The following is a 23,585-nucleotide window of genomic DNA, read 5'->3' on the forward strand; positions in this document are numbered from 1 at the left end:
AAAGAATTCCAATAGCCTAAAAATGACAAGACACAATGGTTCTTACCCATTGTTTAAGTGAAAGACAGGCAAATTGAGCCTGAGATTATATATTTTTTTGACTGAAATAAATATGAAGAATTTCAGAACTAAACTTTTTGATTCCTCCACTGTGTACGTGGAGGACAAGTGCATTTCAGACTTTAATGTCAATCCCTGATTCCTATTAATAGTTGTTCATGAACAGCCCTTAGCTGATCATTTCCTCCACCCACATTTTATACCCTGCTAAAGTAACTGAGTGACCACTGCATATGCGGGTGGCTACAAAGGAGTGGAAAATCCTACTAGTCTTAATGACACTTTCAATTAAAACTTAACAGACGGTTATTTGGGAAAATTGTGTCTTGTTATTTTTGAACCATGCACTATACAGGTCAAGGCACACATCAAAAGCTATTTTTGGGGTACATTTAATCCACCTGACTACATTCCCCTCCTCCCTGTTAATCCTGTCGATTCCTGGAGTACGCTACTAAATTAAATTGAAGAGGTTCAACTTTAACAAAGTAACCCCATACATCCACACACACTACAGCACTTTGGTTGTCCACGTAGTGTAATCGTAAAAACTTGCGGACCTATTAAATTGTTATTAAAAGAGCTTGTGTGTTTTTACAAGGACTGTGATTGCTGGAAAATACTAGGTTCATTAGAAAATATGGACTTTCTTTCGCCAAGAACTGTGTTTCCATAAGATAATCTCTTGAAACAGAGATGCCATTCTACTTCCATAATTAGCTGGCCACATAAGAACTGGCGACATAAGGAAATGCACTAGAAAAAAATAAAACATACAAAATGCAAATGAGAACCATATACAATCCCCTGAAATTCATTTGAAAAGACCGTTTTGGACATGGCACAGCAGGCAGAGATTTTATTGATCGTACAAACAAGGCAGTTTATATGAAAACTGAAAGATGCATGATTAAATGTACATAATGATGAAAAGGTAAAAGACATGACAGAAAGCAATTTAAAGAATACTTTGGGTCAATAAACTTCATGCCGAAAGCTTTATCAATAAAAATGTGTGGATTATTGATCAGCCCCTTGTTTTCACAGTGGTTTGATTACCTGACAGTTACCTGACATTCCATAAGCAGACTGAAGACAACTTATGCAGAGCTCAAGGCAAAGTTACAGAAAGAAAAAAATCATAATACAAAAATCACACTAAGGGCATGTTGACGTGCAAAGAAACATGGAATGTCATGCTACAGGAAGTAAACCTCCCATTTAAAATAGTTGTTTTGCTTAACTTTGGAAGGTATAATTTACGGACATCCATCAGAGATGGGAAACATACAATTGGAAGAACAATGTTGGTTACTGTGGGTATGAAGGGACATTATGATTGAATACTTAGATGGGATAACACTATTTCTCATGTATTTTTATATATCTCCAACAATGCACCAACTTCCCTGTCACACCCCCCATTTAGTGTTCTTGGAGTAAACAGCCCCAATACAGTGCTGCAGAGGGACATGCACCATTGTTGCTGGGGCAACTAGCAGAATATACTTTTTGTATACAGTACAAGGCATTAGAGAGTGACGCAGGCAGCTGTCAAAGGTGGTTGCGGCCACGACGGGGATAGGGTGCGGTATGCTTAAATCAGGCCGAGGTGATAAAACAGACGAGTCCTGGTCTGCGTTCAGCACGTCTTGCCTCTGGTTTACTGGATGTGGAGTCCAAACAATTGCGTCACATGATCAGATGGTCTTTCCATTACTGAAAGAGATGTTGCAAAAATTGTGAAATGCTTATCCTCAAAGTGTCAGGTCCGACTCGTTTTTTTTGTTTTTGTTTTTGTTGAGGGGGCCCGAGACTGCGGATTCGTAGGCAACTGTCATGTTCTGCCCCCCTGAAAAGATCTGTATCGTGTTCTATGTTTCTTTACAAATACATTTTTTTGTGGTTACCATCCCATCTCACTGTCAATATTGAATTATAATTCTTAAAAAGTTGACTGGTGAAATGTCCATGCAGCATCTGCATGCCAACCATTGGATCTCAATCAGTTTCATGGGAATATGCATGATATCCATAATATAAGATGACGTTAATAAACTGCAGTCTACATTTTGCCTAGTGGCACGCACTGTTGAGCTGTGGCCACATAAAAAGACGGGGGAAAAAAGTGACCATTCGCACAATCACCTTACAATCTCATAAGAAATGCAGTAATTTGTGTCTTATGGTAACATTAAACTATGCTATCATATTCGATTCTGTTATGTACAATACTATCATAACGTGATGTTGCAGATATTGATTCCGCTTTGATCTAACTTCATTGAACAAGCACCATTCGCAAGAGAAGCTTGTTCTCTACGAGTAGAGCAGAGAAGCTGTGTAAATAGAGCAGAGAAGATGTGTAAATAGAGAATAACGGACCTTTAGCCCCCCGGGATAAGGAGTCCACCTTTTTTTAAACTAATGATTGTGTCCATGCTATGATCTAAACCTTCTAAGAGATTTTAGAGTGTCAAAAAAAGTCACTTACTTCATTCATACCTGCATAAGAGAGAGAGAATAAATTTAAATCAGTAAACTCACTACATAACTTAGCATACAGTGCCTTTAGGAAAGTATTCAGACCCCTTAACTTTCCCACATTTTGTTACGTTACAGCCTTATTCGAACGGATTAAATAAAAACTCCTCAGCAATCTACAGCACACACAATACCCCATAATGACAAAGCATAAACAGGTTTACATTTTTATTTACATAAGTATTCAAACCCTTTGCTATGAGACTTGAAATTGATCTCAGGTGCATCTGGTTTCCATTGATCATCCTTGAGATGTTTCTACAACTTGACTGGAGTCAACCTGTGGTAAATTCAATTGATTGAACATTATTTGGAAAGGCACACACCTGTCTACATAAGGTCCCACAGTTGACAGTACATGGTCAGAGCAAAAACCAAGCCGTGAGGTCGAAGGAATTGTCCGTAGAGCTCAGAGACAGGATTGTGTCGAGGCACAGATCTGGGGAGGGTACCAAAACATTTCTGCAGCATTGAAGGCCCCCAAGAACACAGTGGCCTCCCTCATTCTTAAATGGAAGAAGTTTGGAACCACCAAGTTTGGAACCACCTAGAGCTGGCCACCCGGCCAAACTGAGCAATCAGGGGAGAATGGCTTTGGTCAGGGAGGTAACCAAGAACCCGATGGTCATGCAACAGAGCTCCTCTGTGGAGAGGGGAGAAACTTCCAGAAGGACAACCATCTCTGCCGCACCCTGTACCAAACAGGCATTTATGGTAGAGTGGCCAGACAGATGCCACTCTTCAGTAAAAGGCAAATGACAGCTTGCTTGGAGTTTGCCAGAAGAAACCTAGACTCTCAGACCATGAGAAACAAGATTCTCTGGTCTGAATGCCAAGCGTCACATCTGGAGGAAACCTGGCATAATCACTATGATGAAGCATGGTTGTGGTAAAATCATGCAGTGGAGATGTTTTTCAGCGGGAGGGACCAGTAGACTGATCAGAATCAAGGCAAAGAGGAATTTTAGAATAAGGCTGTAACAAAATGTGGAAAAGGTCAAGGTCTGAATACTTTCCGAAGGCACTGTATATATTCCTACACAATATTATAGAGTGGGGCAAAAAAATATTTAGTCAGCCACCAATTGTGCAAGTTCTCCCACTTAAAAAGATGAGAGAGGACTGTAATTTTCATCATAGGTACACTTCAACTATGACAGACAAAATGAGAAGAAAAAAATCCAGAAAATCACATAGTACGATTTAATGAATTTGCAAATTATGGTGGAAAATAAGTATTTGGTCAATAACAAAAGTTTCTCAATACTTTGTTATATACCCTTTGTTGGCAATGACAGAGGTCAAACGTTTTCTGTAAGCCTTCACAAGGTTTTCACACACTGTTGCTGGTATTTTGGCCCATTCCTCCATGCAGATCTCCTCTAGAGCAGTGATGTTTTGGGGCTGTTGCTGGGCAACACAGACTTTCAACTCCCTCCACAGATTTTCTATGGGGATGAGATCTGGAGACTGGCTAGGCCACTCGAGGACCTTGAAATGCTTCTTACGAAGCCACTCCTTCGTTGCCCGGGCGGTGTGTTTGGGATCATTGTCATGCTGAAAGACCCAGCTACGTTTCATCTTCAATGCCCTTGCTGATGGAAGGAGGTTTTCACTCAAAATCTCATGATACATGGCCCCATTCATTCTTTCCTTTACACGGATCAGTCGTCCTGGTCCCTTTGCAGAAAAACAGCCCCAAAGCGTGATGTTTCCACCCCCATGCTTCACAGTAGGTATGGTGTTCTTTGGATGCAACTCAGCATTCTTTGTCCTCCAAACACGACGAGTTGAGTTTTTACCAAAAAGTTCTATTTTGGATTCATCTGACCATATGACATTCTCCCAATCTTCTTCTGGATCATCCAAATGCTCTCAAGCACACTTCAGACGGGCCTGGACATGTACTGGCTTAAGCAGGGAGACAAGTCTGGCACTGCAGGATTTGAGTCCCTGGCGGCGTAGTGTGTTACTGATGGTAGGCTTTGTTACTTTGGTCCCAGCTCTCTGCAGGTCATTCACTAGGTCCACCCGTGTGGTTCTGGGATTTTAGCTCACCATTCTTGTGATAATTTTGACCCCACGTGGTGAGATCTTGTGTGGAGCCCCAGATCGAGGGAGATTATCAGTGGTCATGTATGTCTTCCATTTCCTAATAATTGCTCCCACAGTTGATTTCTTCAAACCAAGCTGCTTACCTATTGCAGATTCAGTCTTCCCAGCCTGGTGCAGGTCTACAATTTTGTTTCTGGTGTCCTTTGACAGCTCTTTGGTCTGACCATAGTGGAGTTTGGAGTGTGACTGTTTGAGGTTGTGGACAGGTGTCTTTTATACTGATAACAAGTTCAAACAGGTGCCATTAATACAGGTAACGAGTGGAGGACAGAGGAGCCTCTTAAAGAAGAAGTTACAGGACTGTGAGAGCCAGAAATGTTCCTTGTTTGTAGGTGACCAAATACTTATTTTCCACTATAATTTGCAAATAAATTCATTAAAAATCCTACAATGTGATTTTCTGGATTTTTTTCTTCTCATTTTGTCTGTCATAGTTGAAGTGTACCTATGATGAAAATTACAGGCCTCTTCATCTTTTTAAGTGGGAGAACTTTCACAATTGGTGGCTGACTAAATACTTTTTTGCCCCACTGTATACAAAATATCAAATAAAAGTACTGCACCACATTGAATGGCAAAGAGCTCTGTGTATAAACAACAACGAAAGAGCAGAGGGACAAGAATAAAAAGCAGGCATTTCCACACCACATTGTCAACCCCAACTCCAAACCCTACAGACGTACCTTTCCGGGAACGTAGTTGCGGTCTATGCTCTCGTCCTGCAAAAACATGTGAAGACAGCGCTCGTTTTGGGCCAGAGGGTGACCTGCAATTCTAGAAAAAAAAGCATAAGACATGAATTCATTAAAAGTAATTTATGTGCAGTTCAAAAATGGTGTCTAGAAATGAATGCATTTTAAATGACCACACCAGCAGAAGCCAATTCCAAATCTGCCACCAAAAAAACATCAAGTTGATGCAGGTTATTGCACATCATTACACCTGTAATGTTTAATAAATTGAGGGCCACCTGTTGATGAACTGCTCAAGACCCACACGCCGCTCTTCAATGAAAGCATCTTCAAAAATGCCTTCATCCCCACGGAAAGGTAGCTGTCTCTTCAGTGCCTTCCCAGGCAAGGGAGGCACTACAATCTGGGGGAAGAAAATCAATAGCAATGCATTTAGGACATAGCAGATCCACTTAATCATGATTAATTAATTATTGCTCTAGCTAAATGTATTTAGCCTAACTTATGGAGACATCACCATGGAGTAAAATCCTATTGTGTAGTGTAGATATAGTTGAGGCCAAATATATTGGCACCCTGGCACTTTTCTTACATTTACATTTAAGTCATTTGGCAGACGCTAGATCCAGCTTTCTTTTCTAAAATACGTTTAAAAAAATAAAATGTAAAAAATAAAAAAATCTTGTGATCGGATTTAACATTGCAGAATAATTGTATTTTTGTCAACTTAAGTTAAATTTGAATTTTTTAAATTAAAACAAAATGGCATGGACAAAATTATTGGCACCATGGAGCTTTTACTTGGTTGCACAGCCTTTGGCCAAGATAACTCATTGTAGCCATCATTGAGTTTGCTGCACCTTTCTGCTGGCAGTTTGGCCCACTTTTAGCAGCAAACTGCTCTAATTCTTCAATGTTTTACAGTGTCCTCCACCAACTGCTGTTTTCAGATCTTGCCATAGGTTTTAGATGTGATTCAGATCACGGCCGATTTCCTAAAAGCATCTTATGGCTTAGGTCATAGTTAGAATGATGAGTAGCTTCCCAAAACCTTCGTTACTAAAGTTTCACTTGGAAATCCTTGTTATTTACCGACTGCCTCAGACCACTTGTAAAACAACCCCCAAAAAGTGTTGTTATACTGAACAAAAATAAACACAACATGTATAATGTTTGTCCCGTGTTTCACGAGCAGGAAAAAAAAAAAAATCTGTGAAATGTTTACATCCCTGTTAGTGACAATTTCTCCTTTGCCAAGATAATTAATCCACATGACAGGTGTGGCATATCAAGAAACGGATTAAACAGCATGATTATTACAGGTGCACCTTGTGCTGGGGACACACAAAAAATAACTAAAATGTGCAGTTGTCATACAACAATGCCACAGTTGTCTCAGGTTGAGGGACCATCCAATTGGCATTCTGACTGTAGGAATGTCCACCAGAGCTGTTGCCAGAGAATTCAATGTTCATTTCTCTACCATACGTTGTTTTAGAGAATTTGGCAGTAAGTCCAACCAACCTGGCGAGGTTGGCCAGCCCAGGACCTCCACATCCAGTTTCTTCGCCTGTGAGATCGTCTGAGACCAGCCACCCGGACAGCTGATGAAACCGAGGAGGGTGTCTGTCTGGGAAAAACTCCTTCCAATTGGCTTATGTCATCCCAGACCCACCCATGGCTGCGCCCCTGCCCAGTCATGTGAAATCCATAGATTTGGGCCTAATAAATGTATTTCAATTGACTAATTTCCTTATATGAACTTTAAATCAGTTGAAATTGTTGCATTTATATATTTTTGGATACTTAAGTTAATACCTGCAGTCAACTTGTGCAATACCTTAGGAGTAAAGCAGATTGCATTCTTAAATTTTACCCAGCAAATTATTTTACATAATGAAGCTTACCATACGTACTTCTCAAGAACAGTTGAGCCAGTCACATTTGTAAATAGCACAATGGGAGAAAGTGGGAGCTGGTGAGTCCAAAGAGTTATTTGTTTTTATTGGCGAGTCTGTTGAGAGGCACACGAGGTGATGAAGTTACACGTGTATGCAATTCACTACTAAATGTTAGCCATCAGATATCTTATAAATGGATTTCTGCCAGAAGTCAAATAGCTCTGGATAAGTTCAGTAATTGCCATTTTTCCTGTGTGCTTCCTATTAGCATTTTCTTCCTCCTCCGCTCTACTCAGTGTACACATGCTGCTCTTCCTTCAGAAAAGCATACATCACAACTCTGTTCACTTGCACAATTTCGCTCATAAAATGTCCACACTCACTGAGGTTGTTACAAGCCTAGCTTGTATACCTTTATGAGCTGGATTTGTTCATTTTTCGCATGTTAGCATTTTGCAATTTATGTGATTTCGTTATTAGTTTATGCCAATTTTGTTAAAATTCTGGTAATAGAGGCCCAATGGGCTTTTCTTGCATTTTTAGCACCCCGTTGTGTGCTCTGCCGGTAATACTGTAAATCCCAGGATGAGCGAAGGACAGCATGAACATCTGGATACCGTCCAAGCCTAAACCGGTAGCCACCGTCCGTTATACCTAATGTCCCCTCTAAGCTGAGCGTGTGAGCGGCCGTACACTTCCTCCAGGACTGCCGCTCAGAAGAAATGCCACGCCGCGCAGAGACGCAAGAGATTGAAATTCAAAGCGTTTGCCCCATTTGTTTGCACAATGTAGATCAATGTTTTTTCTGTGAACGAATCAACATTATATCAGCCCCTTTTCAATGCATCAAACCAAACCCAACTTCGCAAGATTGAGTCTGATTTTCTTGTAGGCAGAGCACAACAGAAGAATTCTATTTGTGGGGGTAACCCACGAGCTGTCTTTCAATAACCCACAAGTGAATGTGCTTTTCAGATTAGTTCAAGAGTGCAGAGCCGTGCGTGTGCACATTTGTTGATATTCTTTGCTGGTTAGCGAGTTATTCGCCCAGTTATAGATAAGTATAGGTCAGCAATGGGAAGTTACTGCTTCCTACAAGAACACAAAACAAGTAGGTTACAAATCAAGCTGTCTTTGAAAAGTCAGGTAAAAAGCTTAGATCTTAATCAAAGGGGCAGTGTTGTATTTTCAGACAGGCTGGAATATGCAAATTAGCCAATAGGCAGAAGGGTAGTCTACATTGTCTAATTATCTGAATAATAATATTAATAATTCATTTTATAAAGTGGTTTCTTGCATCATACAACACAATACAATTTACAGTCACCTATTTGGCCCATGGATTCATGTCAAACTACTGTAGGCTATATCATAGAAATCAAAAGTTATTTCCATGTGAAAGTGTTATGGGATTTGCTCCATTGGTTTTGTTTGTAGGCCTTCATTATGCTCAAATAGCTACAATAGCCTATTTTCTACTGTCTAAACAGCCTCAGTGTTCACTGCAAACACACACTGAAGTTGCAGAAAATTTCAAGTTCAATGTTCAAGTTTCCGCTCACAAGACCTCAAATTTGCTCTGTGCCTCCAAGAAAATGAGGGAAAATTGGTTACTTGCATACATTTATAACTGTCACAACTTTAGTGTTAGTTTCCTTACATTTTGCATCATTCCATTCCATTGTTAACCTTTCTTTCCTCCGTCACGTTCGTGTGGTTGTTCCTGAGGATCGATAGCAATAGTGGATCATATTAGGCTAATGTATTACAAAGTTGTGTACTTATTTGGGACATGTAGCCAATTTGAATCATTATGGAACGCACACCAAACGTAACAGCTTAAACCTGGAGTCTGTCACACGGTTCACAACGACTGGACCGTTGACAACAGTTCCATGACTAATGAAGATTATTAAGGTAGATGTATAAGACTACTGCTCAAGCCCTGTTGTACACCTTTCTCACCTCTCATTGTACCATGATTGAAAAATTTAATACGGCAACTCTGGATGAATCAAACCACTATTTTTGATTCACCAATATATTTAGTGCGTAAAGGCTTTTCAAACCAGTTTTTTTATTATTCATATAAATACTTCCTAACCCTAAATAGATTTTGTATTTATTTTTTTAACAACCAATTGGTCCTGAAAAGTAGACGAATATGCACGTTCTCTCCATATAGTAATCAATTTGTCGTGAATAATTATAATTAAAGGATCACCAAATTGAAAGGGATAGCTTTAGATAAATGTACTGGAAACTCGAATGAACTCCATTAGAATCTGTTGGCCAGCAAGTGGGAAGGTTTTCAGCAGTTGATTTTATGTACTCAGCGCACGCAAGGCAACCACGCCTGCAAAGCCCATCACGCACCTGCGTAAGGTAAGTCTGAATACCAGCTACTGAGAAGTGCGTAGGAAAGGTGTACACTCCTTAAGTCTGAATCGGACTCTAGGAGCTGATCAATCACTATTGTGGAACAATTCTAATGCTAAGGGAAGTTTTGAATGGAGAAAGTGGATTTGAGAGCAGAGCTGGCTTTCTTTCAACCCTATCAGTATCAAATGCCCCAACAACGCTTTTTCTTCGTGGCGTTTTGGGAAACGCATCTTCAGCCGTTGCATTGTTAAAACACTTGTAAGCCTAAATTTCAAAGCTGTTGTTGGCCACTCCAGAATAGTCCAACATCTCTTCTTGAACCATCCCTGGGGGTTTTTGGTGTGTGTTTTGAGGTCATTGTCCTGCTGGAAGACTCAAAACCTTCAATGGAGACCCAGTTTTTGGACACTGGGTTGAACATTGGACTTCAAAACATGATAATCTGCTGATTTCACACCCTTAAGGCCCCCAGTGCCAGAGACAGCAAAATAACCCCATAACAACCCCAACCCCAAACAACCCAATAGCATTATCAAACCTCTCCAGTGTTTGATTGTAGGGAGGGCGTTCTTTTCATTGAATGCTTCATTTGGTCATCAGTTAACACAGCGCTGATCTGTATTGCCAAAGAGCTGTAATTTTGGTTCATATTTTTTCTTCAATCAGGCTTCCTTGGGTCTCCTTCAGCAGTGGGGTCTTCCTATGTTTACCAAAGACCAAATTAACCATTCAAAGAAAAGAACACCCTCCCTACAATCAAACATGGGAGAGGTTTGCGAGGTTGCTTTGCTGTCTCTGGTACTGGGGAGGCATCATTAAATCATCAGATTATCAATGTGTTTAGGAGTGCAATGTCCAACCAAGTGTCCAAAAACTGTGTCGCTGTTGAAGGTTGTGGGTCTTCCATCAGGACAACAACCCAAAGACACAACAACAGAACCTTGGAAATATTCAGAAAGAAACGCTGGACTGTTCTGGAGTGGTCAGCGAAAAGTCCAGATCTGAATCACAACCTATGGCAAGAGCTAAAAACAGAAGTTGGTGGAGGCCACCCCTCAAATGAATTTGTGTATCACAGTCTGATTAATCAGGCAGGCCATAGCTACAATCTTTCACTCACCTTACTGTCTCGCTCCAACTCATTCTTCAGCCACTCAAAGTCACTGTATCTTCTTCGCACAGTAGAATCCTTCAACTTAAAAATCGGCAGGTTTGTCTGCATTTATTGAAAACAAAAACAATAAAATTATATATTCTCGTCAATAGACAGCCATCAAGTAAACGCTAGCTAGTAAGCTAGCTAACCCATCTTAGCTTAAAAAGGCTCCCTGACGTGCAATTTTAAACACTTCCTTAGCTCACAAAGCTAACTAGCTAGTAGGCCAGAACAAGTCCTGGGCCTCGATTTTCATCAATCTAACCTTAGCAAAAGCTCCAAACATGTTCAGCTAGCTAACTATGTATTGACGACAGACTTCTAGCTATAATAACCTACCCGCATACGGACTTCGTACGTTGTGAAACGGTTCCGCCCGACTCCAACAGTTTGGGGGTCATAAACATCCATTTCAAGAAAATTGCTGGGGGGACCATAAGCATCCGTCAGGTCTTGAGGTTTTGAATTTAACCGGCGAGTATCAGCCACCGTGGGATCTGACATCTTCCTTGTTATAAAACTCAATAGCGAGGAACAATTCTCAGCTAGATCTCTCCTATTAATTTGATGTGTTCAGCAAATTTCAACGCGGCGTACACACACACACACACACACACACACACACACACACACACACACACACACACACACACACACACACACACACACACACACACACACACACACACACACACACACACACACACACACACACACACACACACACACACACACACACACACACACACACACACACACACACACACACACACACTTTTTCTTCTATGGTATATATATATATTTTTGTTTTGTGTGTGTGCGATGGAATATGCGCTCCGCCGCCTACTGTCCGGGATGGAGACAGGATTCGCAAAAATGGAACAAAATACCAAAATGTGGTGTATTGACAAATGTATGTGTTAATGAGTTTAGATTTTAAATGGTTGCAAATAGCCAATGGGGTTTGTGTGCAGGGGTTGAGTTATTTTAATTAACAAATGACAATGGGGTTACAATTCTTGCATTGAAGTGATAGGATTACGAGATTCAAGCAGTAAAAGTTCAATGACATATGGGAGACTTGGGCTGAAGACATTGTAGAGAGTAGTCGACTGTAACAGGCTGACTACAACTACTGACTTGCAACGCACGTGACGCGAGCGTTGCAAAATACATTTAGAACTCTATATATTATTCAATTATTGCACCCACGCTGCTCGCTCGGGCCAACGAGCGTCTGCGTTGCCAAGGGCTAACACGGAACCCAAACCGGCTGTGCGTACATTTATTTTGTCCCCCTACACCAAACAGTTGAAAATATCAAAACAAACTCTGAACCATTTACATTAATTTGGGGACAGGTCGAAAAGCATTAAACATTTATGGTAATTTAGCTAGCTTGCACTTTCTAGCTAATTTGTCCAATTTAGCTAGCTTGCTGTTGCTAGCTAATTAGTCCTGGGATATAAACATTGAGATCTTCTAGGCTTTTTCTTCTCTAGACTTTATATTGCGATTGGCAACTTTCATAAATTAGGTGCATTACCGCCACTGACCTCATTCGTCTTTCAGTCACCAACATGGGTACCTGCTTCTATAAACCAACGAGGAGATGGGAGAGGCAGGACTAGCAGCGTGATCTGCATCACAAATAGAACTGACTTCTATTTTAGCTCTTGGCAACGCAGATGCAACGCGAGCGGTGTAGACAGCCTGTAAAATAGAAGTCAGTTCTATTTGTGACGCAGATCTCTCTGCAAGTCCTGCCTCTGAGTCCCCAAAGAATTTCTGCAGCAGCCACAATAACGTCCAGTTACTTAGATTTCTTTGAGACTTGTGCCGTACAGTTTATAACTGTGTCAATGAATGCCACAAAATCCACCTTTTTAACACACAGGGTATCTTTTGCCTGGCAGCAAACATTTAATACAGGCTGTGATGCGTCCACTACCATATCTTCACTAGCGTCACTTGTTTTCTCAATTATTTGAATCGCTTCCGCATAGGAGATTCGATTGACCGCTCTTAAATTTTGCTACCTCAATCTCATTCACCCTTACAGGGCACTCCAGGAACTCGGGATCATGATCCCCACGCCAATTGCAACACCGTAGTCCTTCTACTCACCGTTCTTCAATAAACTCTGTCCGTCTGCACACACTTGAAACATGGCCAAATACTTTACAATTCTTACACAGCAATGGCTTGGAGACAAAAGCTCTTACAGCGTATCTTACATAACCAAGCTTCACATGCATAGGTATTTGCTCTTCATCAAAAAAACAACAGGACTGACTGTCACAACTTCTGCCGAAGTCGAAGCCTCTCCTTGTTCAGGCGGTGCTCGGCGGTCAACGTCACCGGTCTTCTAGCCATCATTAATCCATTTTTCATTGGTTTTGTCTCATCTTCCTACACACCTGGTTTCAATCCCATTCATTACCTGTTGTGTATTTAAGATTCTGTTTCCCCTCATGTCTTTGTCAGAGATTGTTTTTATTCAGTGTTGTGTTGTATTGGTGCGCGACGGGTCCTCGTACCCACTTTGTTTATTGCTACATTTAGTGTTTGGCGTATGTTTTGTTTATTGTTATTAAATAACTCCATTACACTCAGCATGATTCTCCTGCGCCTGACTTCCCTGCCACCTATACACACGACTCTGACACTGACAGACTTTTTCTCCATTTACCCAGCGGGTCAGATATGGGGCACCAATCACACCGGGAATTCTCTTCAGGGATTCAACCTGAATATCTGTTGTCACCCCTGAAAGGACTCCTTTGACTGGTGCTCTACACCGAAGCTCAAAACACAAAACTTCTGTTGTCCGGATTCTTATGAGGCTAACTGCAATATTCTTATTTTCTTCAGAAATACAATTACTCAAAATAAGACCACTCCTGGTCACTCTGACAGACTCCACTTTTCCCAGCCTATACTTCACCATTTGACACCTCAAAGGGGTCTCCCACATATGCATCCTTACTCAACATACGCATCCCAACAGGAGGTCATTATCATTCATACAAGTATCCTCCACTACTGTTGTCCATTCACAACATTCATCTTCACCAACTTTGTTCGACACGCTGCTTGATTTGAATTGTTCATCCAATTCCGCCATTTTCCCCCTGCCACTCTTGAATAGTAATCTGTGCCGCTCAATCATTTTGTTTATAAGGCACCATGGTGTATCATCCAGACTCATACAAGATCTATTATCCATCAAATAAAATATTTAATTTTCAAAATCGTTTTCATTGGGAAGGCAGATAAAGCGTTTTTATGGGAAAACACAGAATCATACTACTTCACGTCTGACAGATCAGGGCACCTGGCTCTGTCATATGATTTTTCTAGATATTGAAATCAGGTTAAATTTAGGTTCTGATGAAAAATGAAAATATGTATTTTCCATACATTTAAAATTAAAAAAATTCCAGGATGTTGAAAAAGCTTATTTTCCGGATGTTGAAAATCAGGTAAATTTCTGGTTCTGAATAAAATTTGAAATGCGCAATTTATAGACGTTTATGTTTGGGCCAAATCCAGGCTGGTTCAGACTGGACAAAATCTGAACCAAACATAGACGTCTATGATTGGTTCAGATTTGATCTGGACCGGACAAAAAAATGTATGTCCGTGGACGTTGAAATCAAGGCTGGTCTGGACCGCACCAAATCTGAACCAAAGATAGACATCTATGATTGCCTTAGATTTTGTCTAGACCAGACCAAAAACCAATGTCTGTGGATGAGGAAATCAAGAACCAAAATATGTCCAAAAGACATTGGCTTGTGCTTACTGGGGTGTAGCCTACCATGTCTGCAAAAATTTGGATCAATGTGTCTATTTAAGCTCGGAATATCAGCTACCCAACTTCATCAGGAGGTATTATGAGCCTCGTTATATAGGTATGCACGTTAGCTTTGATATGGGTTTTGCACATCGGCGTTAAACTAGACATTCGGCCGATGCCGATGTTGGCAGTTTTCGCTAATATCGGCCGATTCTGATATGCTTACCGATATATCGTGTATCCCTAATGACAAACATACTGCACAGATATATCTTGAAATTCACTGTTCAACACAATATTGTATCACATTTGATGAGATACTGACCTGTCCATCCACAGGGTCGATCTGCTGTAATCTCTACAACTGGACGCTGTGCTCGGATCACACTGGCACAGGATGTCAATGCACCGGAAGGCCAGAGGGACGCACTCCTGTTGGACTGGGAAACAAAGAGACATTTGTTCAGTGGTGGGTCTGTGTTTCAATGCTGTATCAACTTCTTTATCTGGACAGAGAACTCATTGTTTTATAACGCAAACCCACATTGGACAATGTGACAAGTGGTCCCTCAACACCCATCCTCATGCCTCATTGTTTGTTCTTGTTTCCCAATCAACAGCTACTTCTCTGATGAGTCGGTCTTGGAGGTTTACAAGTCTGCACCAGCACATTACTATAACAACATAAGGATCTCAGGATTTCTGACTATTTTTGTCAAGCATTTGCCCCCTCAACATGGATCTTGTTTCTCACTATGTCTTTTGTGAGATGTATTTCACTGTCTGTGAACACTCTGTGGTTCAGGAATGGGGGAATGTTTATAGTGACTCTTGCAGGCATCAAGCTCTGGATCAAGAAGCCTTTGTCTGCCAAGATCACGTCTCCAGACATGAAGATCTTCTCAAACCTTGACTTCTGGACAATGGCTTCGTCCGACACAGATACAGATCACTGCAGTATGTTATCATCACATTCGGTGCAACGCCCATGAGTAGCTTGAAGGAGTGCATTGAACGGTACAAAGAGTAGGTTTGTTTCTGCAGATCCATCTGACTTGGAGTAGAAACTTCTATGTCAGTACAGTCAATGACGATCCTGCAGTTTTTGCTGGACCCCTGAAACGATACAGGCAAGCACGTTTGATTCTTCTCCTGATTTGGAACAGTCTTCATGATGCTAATGGAAAAAAGGATTGTGGATTACATGAATGAAAGTGACGGTAACATTGCTGACAGTGGTTGCACTACAATGGAATAGTTGAGCCAGGTGCAAGTTGGTGTAGATGTATCGCAACTACTGCCTCCTACTTTCGTCAGCCTGCCGAGGGGCCTGGAACTTAATCTTCTGTCATGGTGGATGTGTCTGGATCTTCCTCTTCTGTCATGGTGGATGTGTCTGGATTTTCCTCTTCTGTCATGGTGGATGTGTCTGGATCTTCCTCTTCTGTCATGGTGGATGTGTCTGGATCTTCCTCTTCTGTCATGGTGGATGTGTCTGGATCTTCCTCTTCTGTCATGGTGGATGTGTCTGGATTTTCCTCTTCTGTCATGGTGGATGTGTCTGGATCTTCCTCTTCTGTCATGGTGGATGTGTCTGGATCTTCCTCTTCTGTCATGGTGGATGTGTCTGGATTTTCCTCTTCTGTCATGGTGGATGTGTCTGGATCATCCTCTTCTGTCATGGTGGATGTGTCTGGATCATCATCTTCTGTCATGGTGGATGGGTCTGGATCTTCCACTTCTGTCATGGTGGATGTGTCTAGATTTTCCTCTTCTGTCATGGTGGATGTGTCTAGATTTTCCTCTTTTGTCACGTTTGATGTGTCTGGATCTTCCTCTTCTGGCATGGTGGATGTGTCTGGATCTTCCTCTTCTGTCATGGTGGATGTGTCTGGATCTTCCTCTTCTGTCATGGTGGATGGGACTGGATCTTCCTCTTCTGTCATGGTGGATGTGTCTGGATCTTCCTCTTCTGTCATGGTGGATGGGACTGGATCTTCCTCTTCTGTCATGGTGGATGGGCCTGGATCTTCCTCTTCTGTCATGGTGGTTGTATCTAAATCTTCCTCTTCTGTCATGGTGGATGTGTCTGGATCTTCCTCTTTTGCCATGGTGGATGAGCTACCATTTCTCTTTCCCACCGGAAAATGGCAGCTGCAGACCCGAGTGTTGTAACTGGGTTTCCGGCCCGCCCATCTGAATTTTCTTTTTTACTAGCTAGCTGGGTTGATTACTAAAATGGTAACATCTATATTTAAATACCATAACCCACAAACTTCACTATAGTAACGGTAAAATAGATTGGGCTTTGGTCGATCAGCACATACATTTTTTTGTAATACACCAGGTGTTTTTGATTGACTTATCTGCAACTGCTCTTCTCTTTATCTTCTCTTTTGTTTAAATACAGCATTTTAATAGCAGAGTATCTGAATGTAATTTGGAGAATATAGCTGGTTTAATGTAACCCTTAAGGTCTGTGTGGAATCCTGCATCTGGCCCACCTGTGGACCAGGGATCTAGGCGGGAACTCAGCCGTACCTTTGTGCCCTATTTAGGCCAGACCCGGGCTGTGCCTTTTTATTTGACAATCATTTTTCACCATGGCCCAGAACTGATCACTCGTCCCTTTTGGTTCGTGACATGTTTGTGAAACTACAGTATATCGACATTTACAGACTGTGATTTTTATTTAAAAAGTTGCATTCTATATTTGCACAACATATGTTTTGTTTGTGTGTGACTCAGGCAAGTCTCAAGTCCTAAACTTTGAGTTTCGAGTCCTAAACAAGTCATAATGTGCTCTTCACCAAATGTAATACCATCTCATATTTTTATCAAGATTTATAGTTAGAATATTACATTTCTCAAATCATGAATGCTTTTAAAAATATCTATATATTTATTACTTTCCAAGTAAGCATTATATTTCCATGGAAATACATGGGTAGCCATGAGAAAGACACCCCTCCCCCCAACAGTGATCGGCTATCAAGGATCGCTATGGGGCGCAATCGGGCGATGTAGGCTTGTACACAATCGCCCAACCTTAACACAAACACACACACACACACACACACACACACACACACACACACACACACACACACACACACACACACACACACACACACACACACACACACACACACACACACACACACACACACACACCCTGTGTGGTTACAGTAGGCTAATGTATGTCAATGGTTTTAGGAACAGCAGTAACATCAGGCAGGTTTTAGACTACCAACTGCCTAGCCAGTTGTAGCTCAATCTTGGGTGCAATGATTACGTTCCTGCACTGACTGACTATGTGGAGGCTCATTTATTTAGCTTACATGATACACTAGTACAATAATAAAATATATAGCTGTCGGTTATATTAGCCACGATTTACCGTTCATTGTGCAGCATCAAATGTCGAACAAAGTTGGAAATTGTTGCGCCTCAGTCTGTAATTTTCTTCCTGCATGTTTTGCAAGTTGAAATCTGTTTTTTGTTGATACAGCATCGTCTTTATGTCCGAAAATAATAATTTAGGGTATCATCTTTCCAAGGGCTCCATCTGAATTCACCCGCCGACATTCCTCTGCACTGCCACACACAACTTTTTCTCAGCTGGCACAATTTGATTGGTTGCTGTCCGATTCAAACTGTAATCCGTTAAATGAAGAGTTGATGCGCTGCACACTTTTTTAAATAGCATCATTTTTAATATTTGGGCATCGGGAGGGTATCAAGTCAGGTTGAGTCAAAAGGCTCAAGTCCAAGTCAAGTCACGAGTCATTGGTGTTAAAGTCAAAGTCGAGTTGCAAGTCATCATATTTGTGACTCCAGCCCAAGTCATGCGACTTGAGTCCACACCTCTGGAAATCGATCTCCATACATTATGCCCCTGGGCTTGAGTGAACTACTGTATCTTTATCCAGACATATCTGGCAAGCCGATACTAAAATGCCCCAAAAAATGTAACTTTAATTTTTTTAAGTATTTTTGGTGTCACCAACCGAAGTGTTTCAGGTCCCACTTGCATTTAACGACTCAACAACAGGCCCATTTTTGTGCAGTTCATGAGTAAAGCTGCAATAATAAGTTACGCTATGTTGGCCTAATGACGAGCTACATTTTTTTATGCATTTAATAATTCCAACCGGATGTTCTGAAGTTTGTTAGGCTGGCGGAACACTGTGAACTCGAGTCACAAGTTACTAGCCAGCTGGATAGCATTCTCAATTCGAGTCTTTTCGGTGTGGAGCATCATCTGGCAGAATTTATGTCTCCCGATCCCTCCTGTCTCAGCTTCTAGTACTTATGCTGCAATAGTTTGTGTCGGGGGCTAGGGTCAGTCTGTTATATCTGGAGTATTTCTGCTGTCTTATCCGGTGTCCTGTGTGAATTTAAGTATGCTTCCCCAAATTCTCTTTTTTTCTCTCTTTCTCTCAGAGGACCTAAGCCCGAGGACCATGCCTCAGGACTACCTGGCCTGATGACTCCTTGCTGTCCCCAGTCCACCTGGTTGTGCTGCTGCTCCAGTTTCAACTGTTCTGCCTGTGGCTATGGAATCCTGACCTGTTCACCGGACGTGCTACCTTGTCCCAGACCTGTGTTTTGGACTCTCTCACTACCGCACCAGCTGTCTCTAACTCTGAATGATTGGCTATGAAAAGCCAACTGACATTTACTGGTGCTGACCTGTTGCACCCTCTACAACCACTGTGATTATTATTATCTGACCCTGCTGGTTATCTATGAATGTTTGAACATCTCGGCCATGTACTGTTATAATCTCCACCCGGCACAGCCAGAAGAGGACTGGCCACCCCTCAGAGCCTGCTTCCTCTCTAGGTTTCTTCCTAGGTTATGGCCTTTCTAGGGAGTTTTTCCTAGCCACCGTACTTCTACATTTGCATTGCTTGCCGTTTAGGGTTTTAGGCTGGGTTTCTGTACAGCACTTAGTGACATTGGCTGATGTAAAAAGGGCTTTATAAATACATTTGATTGATTAATTACTTGATTAAAAATGCTGCATCATTTGGCTTCCAAACGGCACTTCATTCAAAATGGTTGAAAATCGACCTAGAACCAAAGACAGTACAGTATGAAGAGTGGAGAAGCAGTTTTTGCCTATAGAAATCCTTGATCACAGTGTGGTGCCAGGAAAATAACCTCTCACTCAACATCAACAAAATTAAGGAGATGATAGTGAACTTCAGGAAATAGCAGAGGGAGCACCCCCATATCCACATCAATGGGACCGAAATGGTCCACCCACATAGACATTGTGATGAAGAAGGCGCAACAGTGCCTCTTCAATCTCAGGAGGCTAAAGAAATTTGGCTTAACACCTAAAACCCTCAAACTTTTACAGATGTACAATTGAGAGCATCCTGTCGGGCTGTATCACCCCCTGGTACGGCAATTGCACCGCCCACAACAGCAAAGCTCTCCAGAGGGTGGTGCGGTCTGCCCAACGCATTACTGGGGGCAAAGTTCCCACCCTGCTGGACAACTACAGCACCCAATGCCATAGGAAGGCCAAAAAGATCATCAAGGTGTCACGGCTGTTGAAGGACGAGGACCAAGGTGCAGCGTGGTGAGCGTACATATTCTTTATTTAAGATGATGCCGAACAAAACAATAAAAACTACAAATAAACCATAAAGCTAAAGACTATGTGCCCTAAACAAAGTCAACGTCCCACAAACACAGGTGGGAAAAAGAGCAGCCTAAGTATGATTCTCAATCAGAGACAACGATAGACAGCTGTCCCTGATTGAGAACCCTACCCGGCCAAAACATAGAATACCCACCCCAACTCACACCCTGACCAAACCAAAATAGAGACATAAAAAGGATCTCTAAGGTCAGGGCGTGACACAAGGACATCAACCACCCGAGTCACTGCCTGTTACCCCACTATCATCCAGAAGGCAAGGTCAGTACAGGTGCATCAAAGCTGGGACCAAGAGACTGAAAAACAGCTTCTATCTCAAGGCCATCGGACAGCTAAACAACCATCACTAGCACATCAGAAAAATGTAGACAAATAGACTTAGGAATCACTGGCCACTTTTAGAACTGGATCACTAGCCACTTCAATAATGTGTCAGTATCTAGCATTACTCATCTCATATGTATAAACGGCACTCCACAATATTCTATGATATTTTAGTCACTTTTAAATTGTGTTTACATATGGAATCACCCATTTCACATGTACATACTGTATTGTATTCTGTACTACACCACTGACTGTTAAACAGCCATCTCCAGCACATCAGAGGCTGCTGCCTAGAGACATAGATGAGGATTCACTGGCCACTTTAAGGAAATGAAACACTAGCCACTTGTCTCCGTATCTTGCATTGCTCATCTCATATGTGTTAACTGTACTCCATACTATTCTACGATATCTTAGTCACTTTAATTGTTTGTAAATATTGCATCACCCATCTCATATGTATATACTGTACTCTATACTATACCAGTGTATCTAAGTCCAATGCTGCTCTGAAATATATGTGTATATACTGTATACTGTTAGATATTACTTGATATATATTATTGCACTGTCGGAGCTCGAATTACAAGCATTTCGCAACACCCGCAATAACATCTGCGTATGTGACCAATAAAAACTGAAACGGATGGAGGAGCTTCTGGGTGGCGCTGAGAACATGACTTTTCACAATTTTCTCAAGGCATTCCATTATTAAGGATGTCAAGGTGACAGGGCGGTAGTCATTCAGCCCAGAGGGAATTCGATGCTTTAGGAATGGGTATAATTATTGAGTTTTTCCACAATATTGGCACGTGTTGCTGGTCGATGACTCTCGCTTTGAGTCAACTACTCACCACATTTTAGCCACTGCAGTCCTAGCTAGCTGTAGTTTATGCTTTCAGTACTAGATTCATTCTTTGATCCTTTGATTGGGGAGCTCTGATAGGTTGAAGGATATCCTCCGGAAGTTGTGATAATTACTGTGTAAGTCTATAGATGGGGGTGAGTACCCAGAGCCTCCTAGGTTTTGTGTTGGAGTCAATGTAACCAGAGGGGGACGGAAACTAGCTGTCCTCCGTCTACACCATGGTGCTACCCTACAGAGTGCCGCTGAGACTACTGTAGACCTTCATCGCAAAACAATGTGTGATATTTAGTGTAGTTTTATCTAAAGGATAAAGGATAACTTTTTGTTTTAATGAAATTCACTGAGGAGGTGAATAGTCCTCTTCCTCCTCTGAGGAGCCTCCACTGGTACACATATTTACACACAGGTACGCACACGGTTTCAGTCTACCTTTCATAGGTGAGTCTAACACATGCTCGTGTGTGTGTGTGCTTTGTCCTGCAGGTGTGGTGGCCATGTTGTTGTGTAGGAGGACACAGGCTCACTACACCTTCAACGACCTTTTGTCTAACTCCCAGGACCAACCGGTACTGGAACAGATGCCAGTCTATTGGTCTCTAAAACATGCTGTTGGGTTTTGTTAGACAATGCCTGGCCTGACATATGAATTTAGATTTTTGGTGTTCAAATGTTAATTTTTCATTAGATAAACACAACAGTTCTAGCCATAACAATCCAGTCTTCAACTTGGACCCACCATTCGGGAAGCACTGTTCAATGGTGATTGTATGTACAGAATAGTGCAGTGCAGATGCAATGTTAAACATTATACGCTAGAGGGCACTCTTTGAATTTCGTTTGCAATGTAAAGGAAAGTCAGTTCATGTGATACACAATCAATGAAAATATGACGAGGCACTAAATGCCTTTATAGAGGTTATTCCTTTATTGATGATGATTGTGCTCAGACTACTATAAAACAAGCGCAGCAGTTTCATACAGGAAACCCGACTGTTTCATTAGCTGATAGCATCACATCAAATAGATTCATCACACTACCCATATATGTTGGTCTATTTAGCCGACCAGGTTGAGCACACATTCTCTGATGGCTGTTGTTCTCGGTGACATTCTAATGCTGTAACATGTGTTACTCGCAACGCTTATCTGTTTTCTGCTTTCCCACCAACCACCCCGGCCTCCACCTGTTTGAGATTTGCTTTTGTTTCGGTCAGGGGGATTGGTATAGCATGCCTTGTTCACTGCCTGCTATTATTATATCTTACATGATATATGCTCTGGCAGTGAGCTACCCCGAAGGAGCCGAGCCAAAAGGCCAAGACTAATGTATAGTAATCTCCTAATGAATTGCTAAAGGAATCCGTGGCGTTTTGAGGATTAGATCTCTTGAGTGTAGCCTCCTCCAGCTACCTGAATCCGCTGTTGACTCACAGCGGCCCACCCCTTACTGCCACCCTGCCAGGCTGCTGTGGCCCCTTGGCACGCTGTCTCACCAGCCCTCAGGCATATGAGGTGAGTGTTCACAAGCAAACACACTCCCACACACACTGGTAATGTAATGGTTGTGGTTCTTGATTCGTTCTCTGTCCAGAATGAAGGGCACATGCACAATGATGAATCTGACGAACTGAATGATGGCAATGCAACCATGTATTGTGACATCACAATGAGCACCGATGCCTCAAGCACCCGCACCACCAACCGCAAATGCCTGTCTGCCTCCACAAGGGGTGTGACCTCCTTGAACCAGGTGGTGGTGTTTGGGGAGCATGAACTGATCATAAGGGGAACATGTCTGGTCCTGCCCATGGATGACACCCCTGAGCCTACTGTGATTTGTACATATTAATGAATAATTTACAGTAAATCATTTGGATTATTATAACTTGAAACCCAGCTCAATGTTATACCAATACACTGTGGAATATAATGTGTATAAGCAGACTTATTCATAAGCAGATTTATGTTAGGAGATCCCTGCCTACTCAAGTCTTGCTCTGTGCACTACAATGTCCTTATCCATAAGCAGATGCCTTGATACTGAATCTATTGACCTGAAGA

General features: G+C 41.8%; 1 protein-coding gene across 2 annotated transcripts; it reads right to left on the bottom strand.

Annotated features, from left to right (window-relative positions):
- Window positions 1-890: 890 nt before the first annotated feature.
- Window positions 891-11,491, bottom strand: LOC135550275 (sorting nexin-12-like). 2 transcript variants are annotated; one of them, XM_064980936.1, is made up of 5 exons: window positions 11,190-11,491; window positions 10,815-10,910; window positions 5,690-5,814; window positions 5,403-5,493; window positions 891-1,779 (listed from the first exon to the last, which is right to left on the bottom strand). In XM_064980936.1, exons 1-5 carry the CDS (start codon window positions 11,352-11,354, stop codon window positions 1,777-1,779), a joined length of 480 nt encoding a protein of 159 aa, XP_064837008.1. In that variant the 5' UTR covers window positions 11,355-11,491; the 3' UTR covers window positions 891-1,776. The 2 variants fall into 2 exon arrangements, with proteins under 2 accessions (XP_064837008.1, XP_064837007.1); XM_064980935.1 differs by lacking the exon at window positions 891-1,779 and adding an exon at window positions 2,550-2,565.
- Between the last annotated feature and the right edge of the window lie 12,094 nt (window positions 11,492-23,585).

Source organism: Oncorhynchus masou, chromosome 12 (genome assembly GCF_036934945.1).
Source record: "Oncorhynchus masou masou isolate Uvic2021 chromosome 12, UVic_Omas_1.1, whole genome shotgun sequence".
Lineage (NCBI taxonomy): Eukaryota > Metazoa > Chordata > Actinopteri > Salmoniformes > Salmonidae > Oncorhynchus > Oncorhynchus masou.

What these genes read in the sequence shown, in the direction of transcription:
- LOC135550275 (XM_064980935.1), bottom strand. Translation starts at nt 11,354, where the DNA reads ATGTCAGATCCCACGGTGGCTGATACTCGCCGGTTAAATTCAAAACCT. An exon ending in CGTACGAAGTCCGTATGCGG is followed by an intron (nt 10,911 to 11,189) that starts GTAGGTTATTAT and finishes CAATAAATGCAG; the next exon opens with ACAAACCTGCCGATTTTTAA. An exon ending in CTTGAGCAGTTCATCAACAG is followed by an intron (nt 5,494 to 5,689) that starts GTGGCCCTCAAT and finishes TTTTTTTTCTAG; the next exon opens with AATTGCAGGTCACCCTCTGG.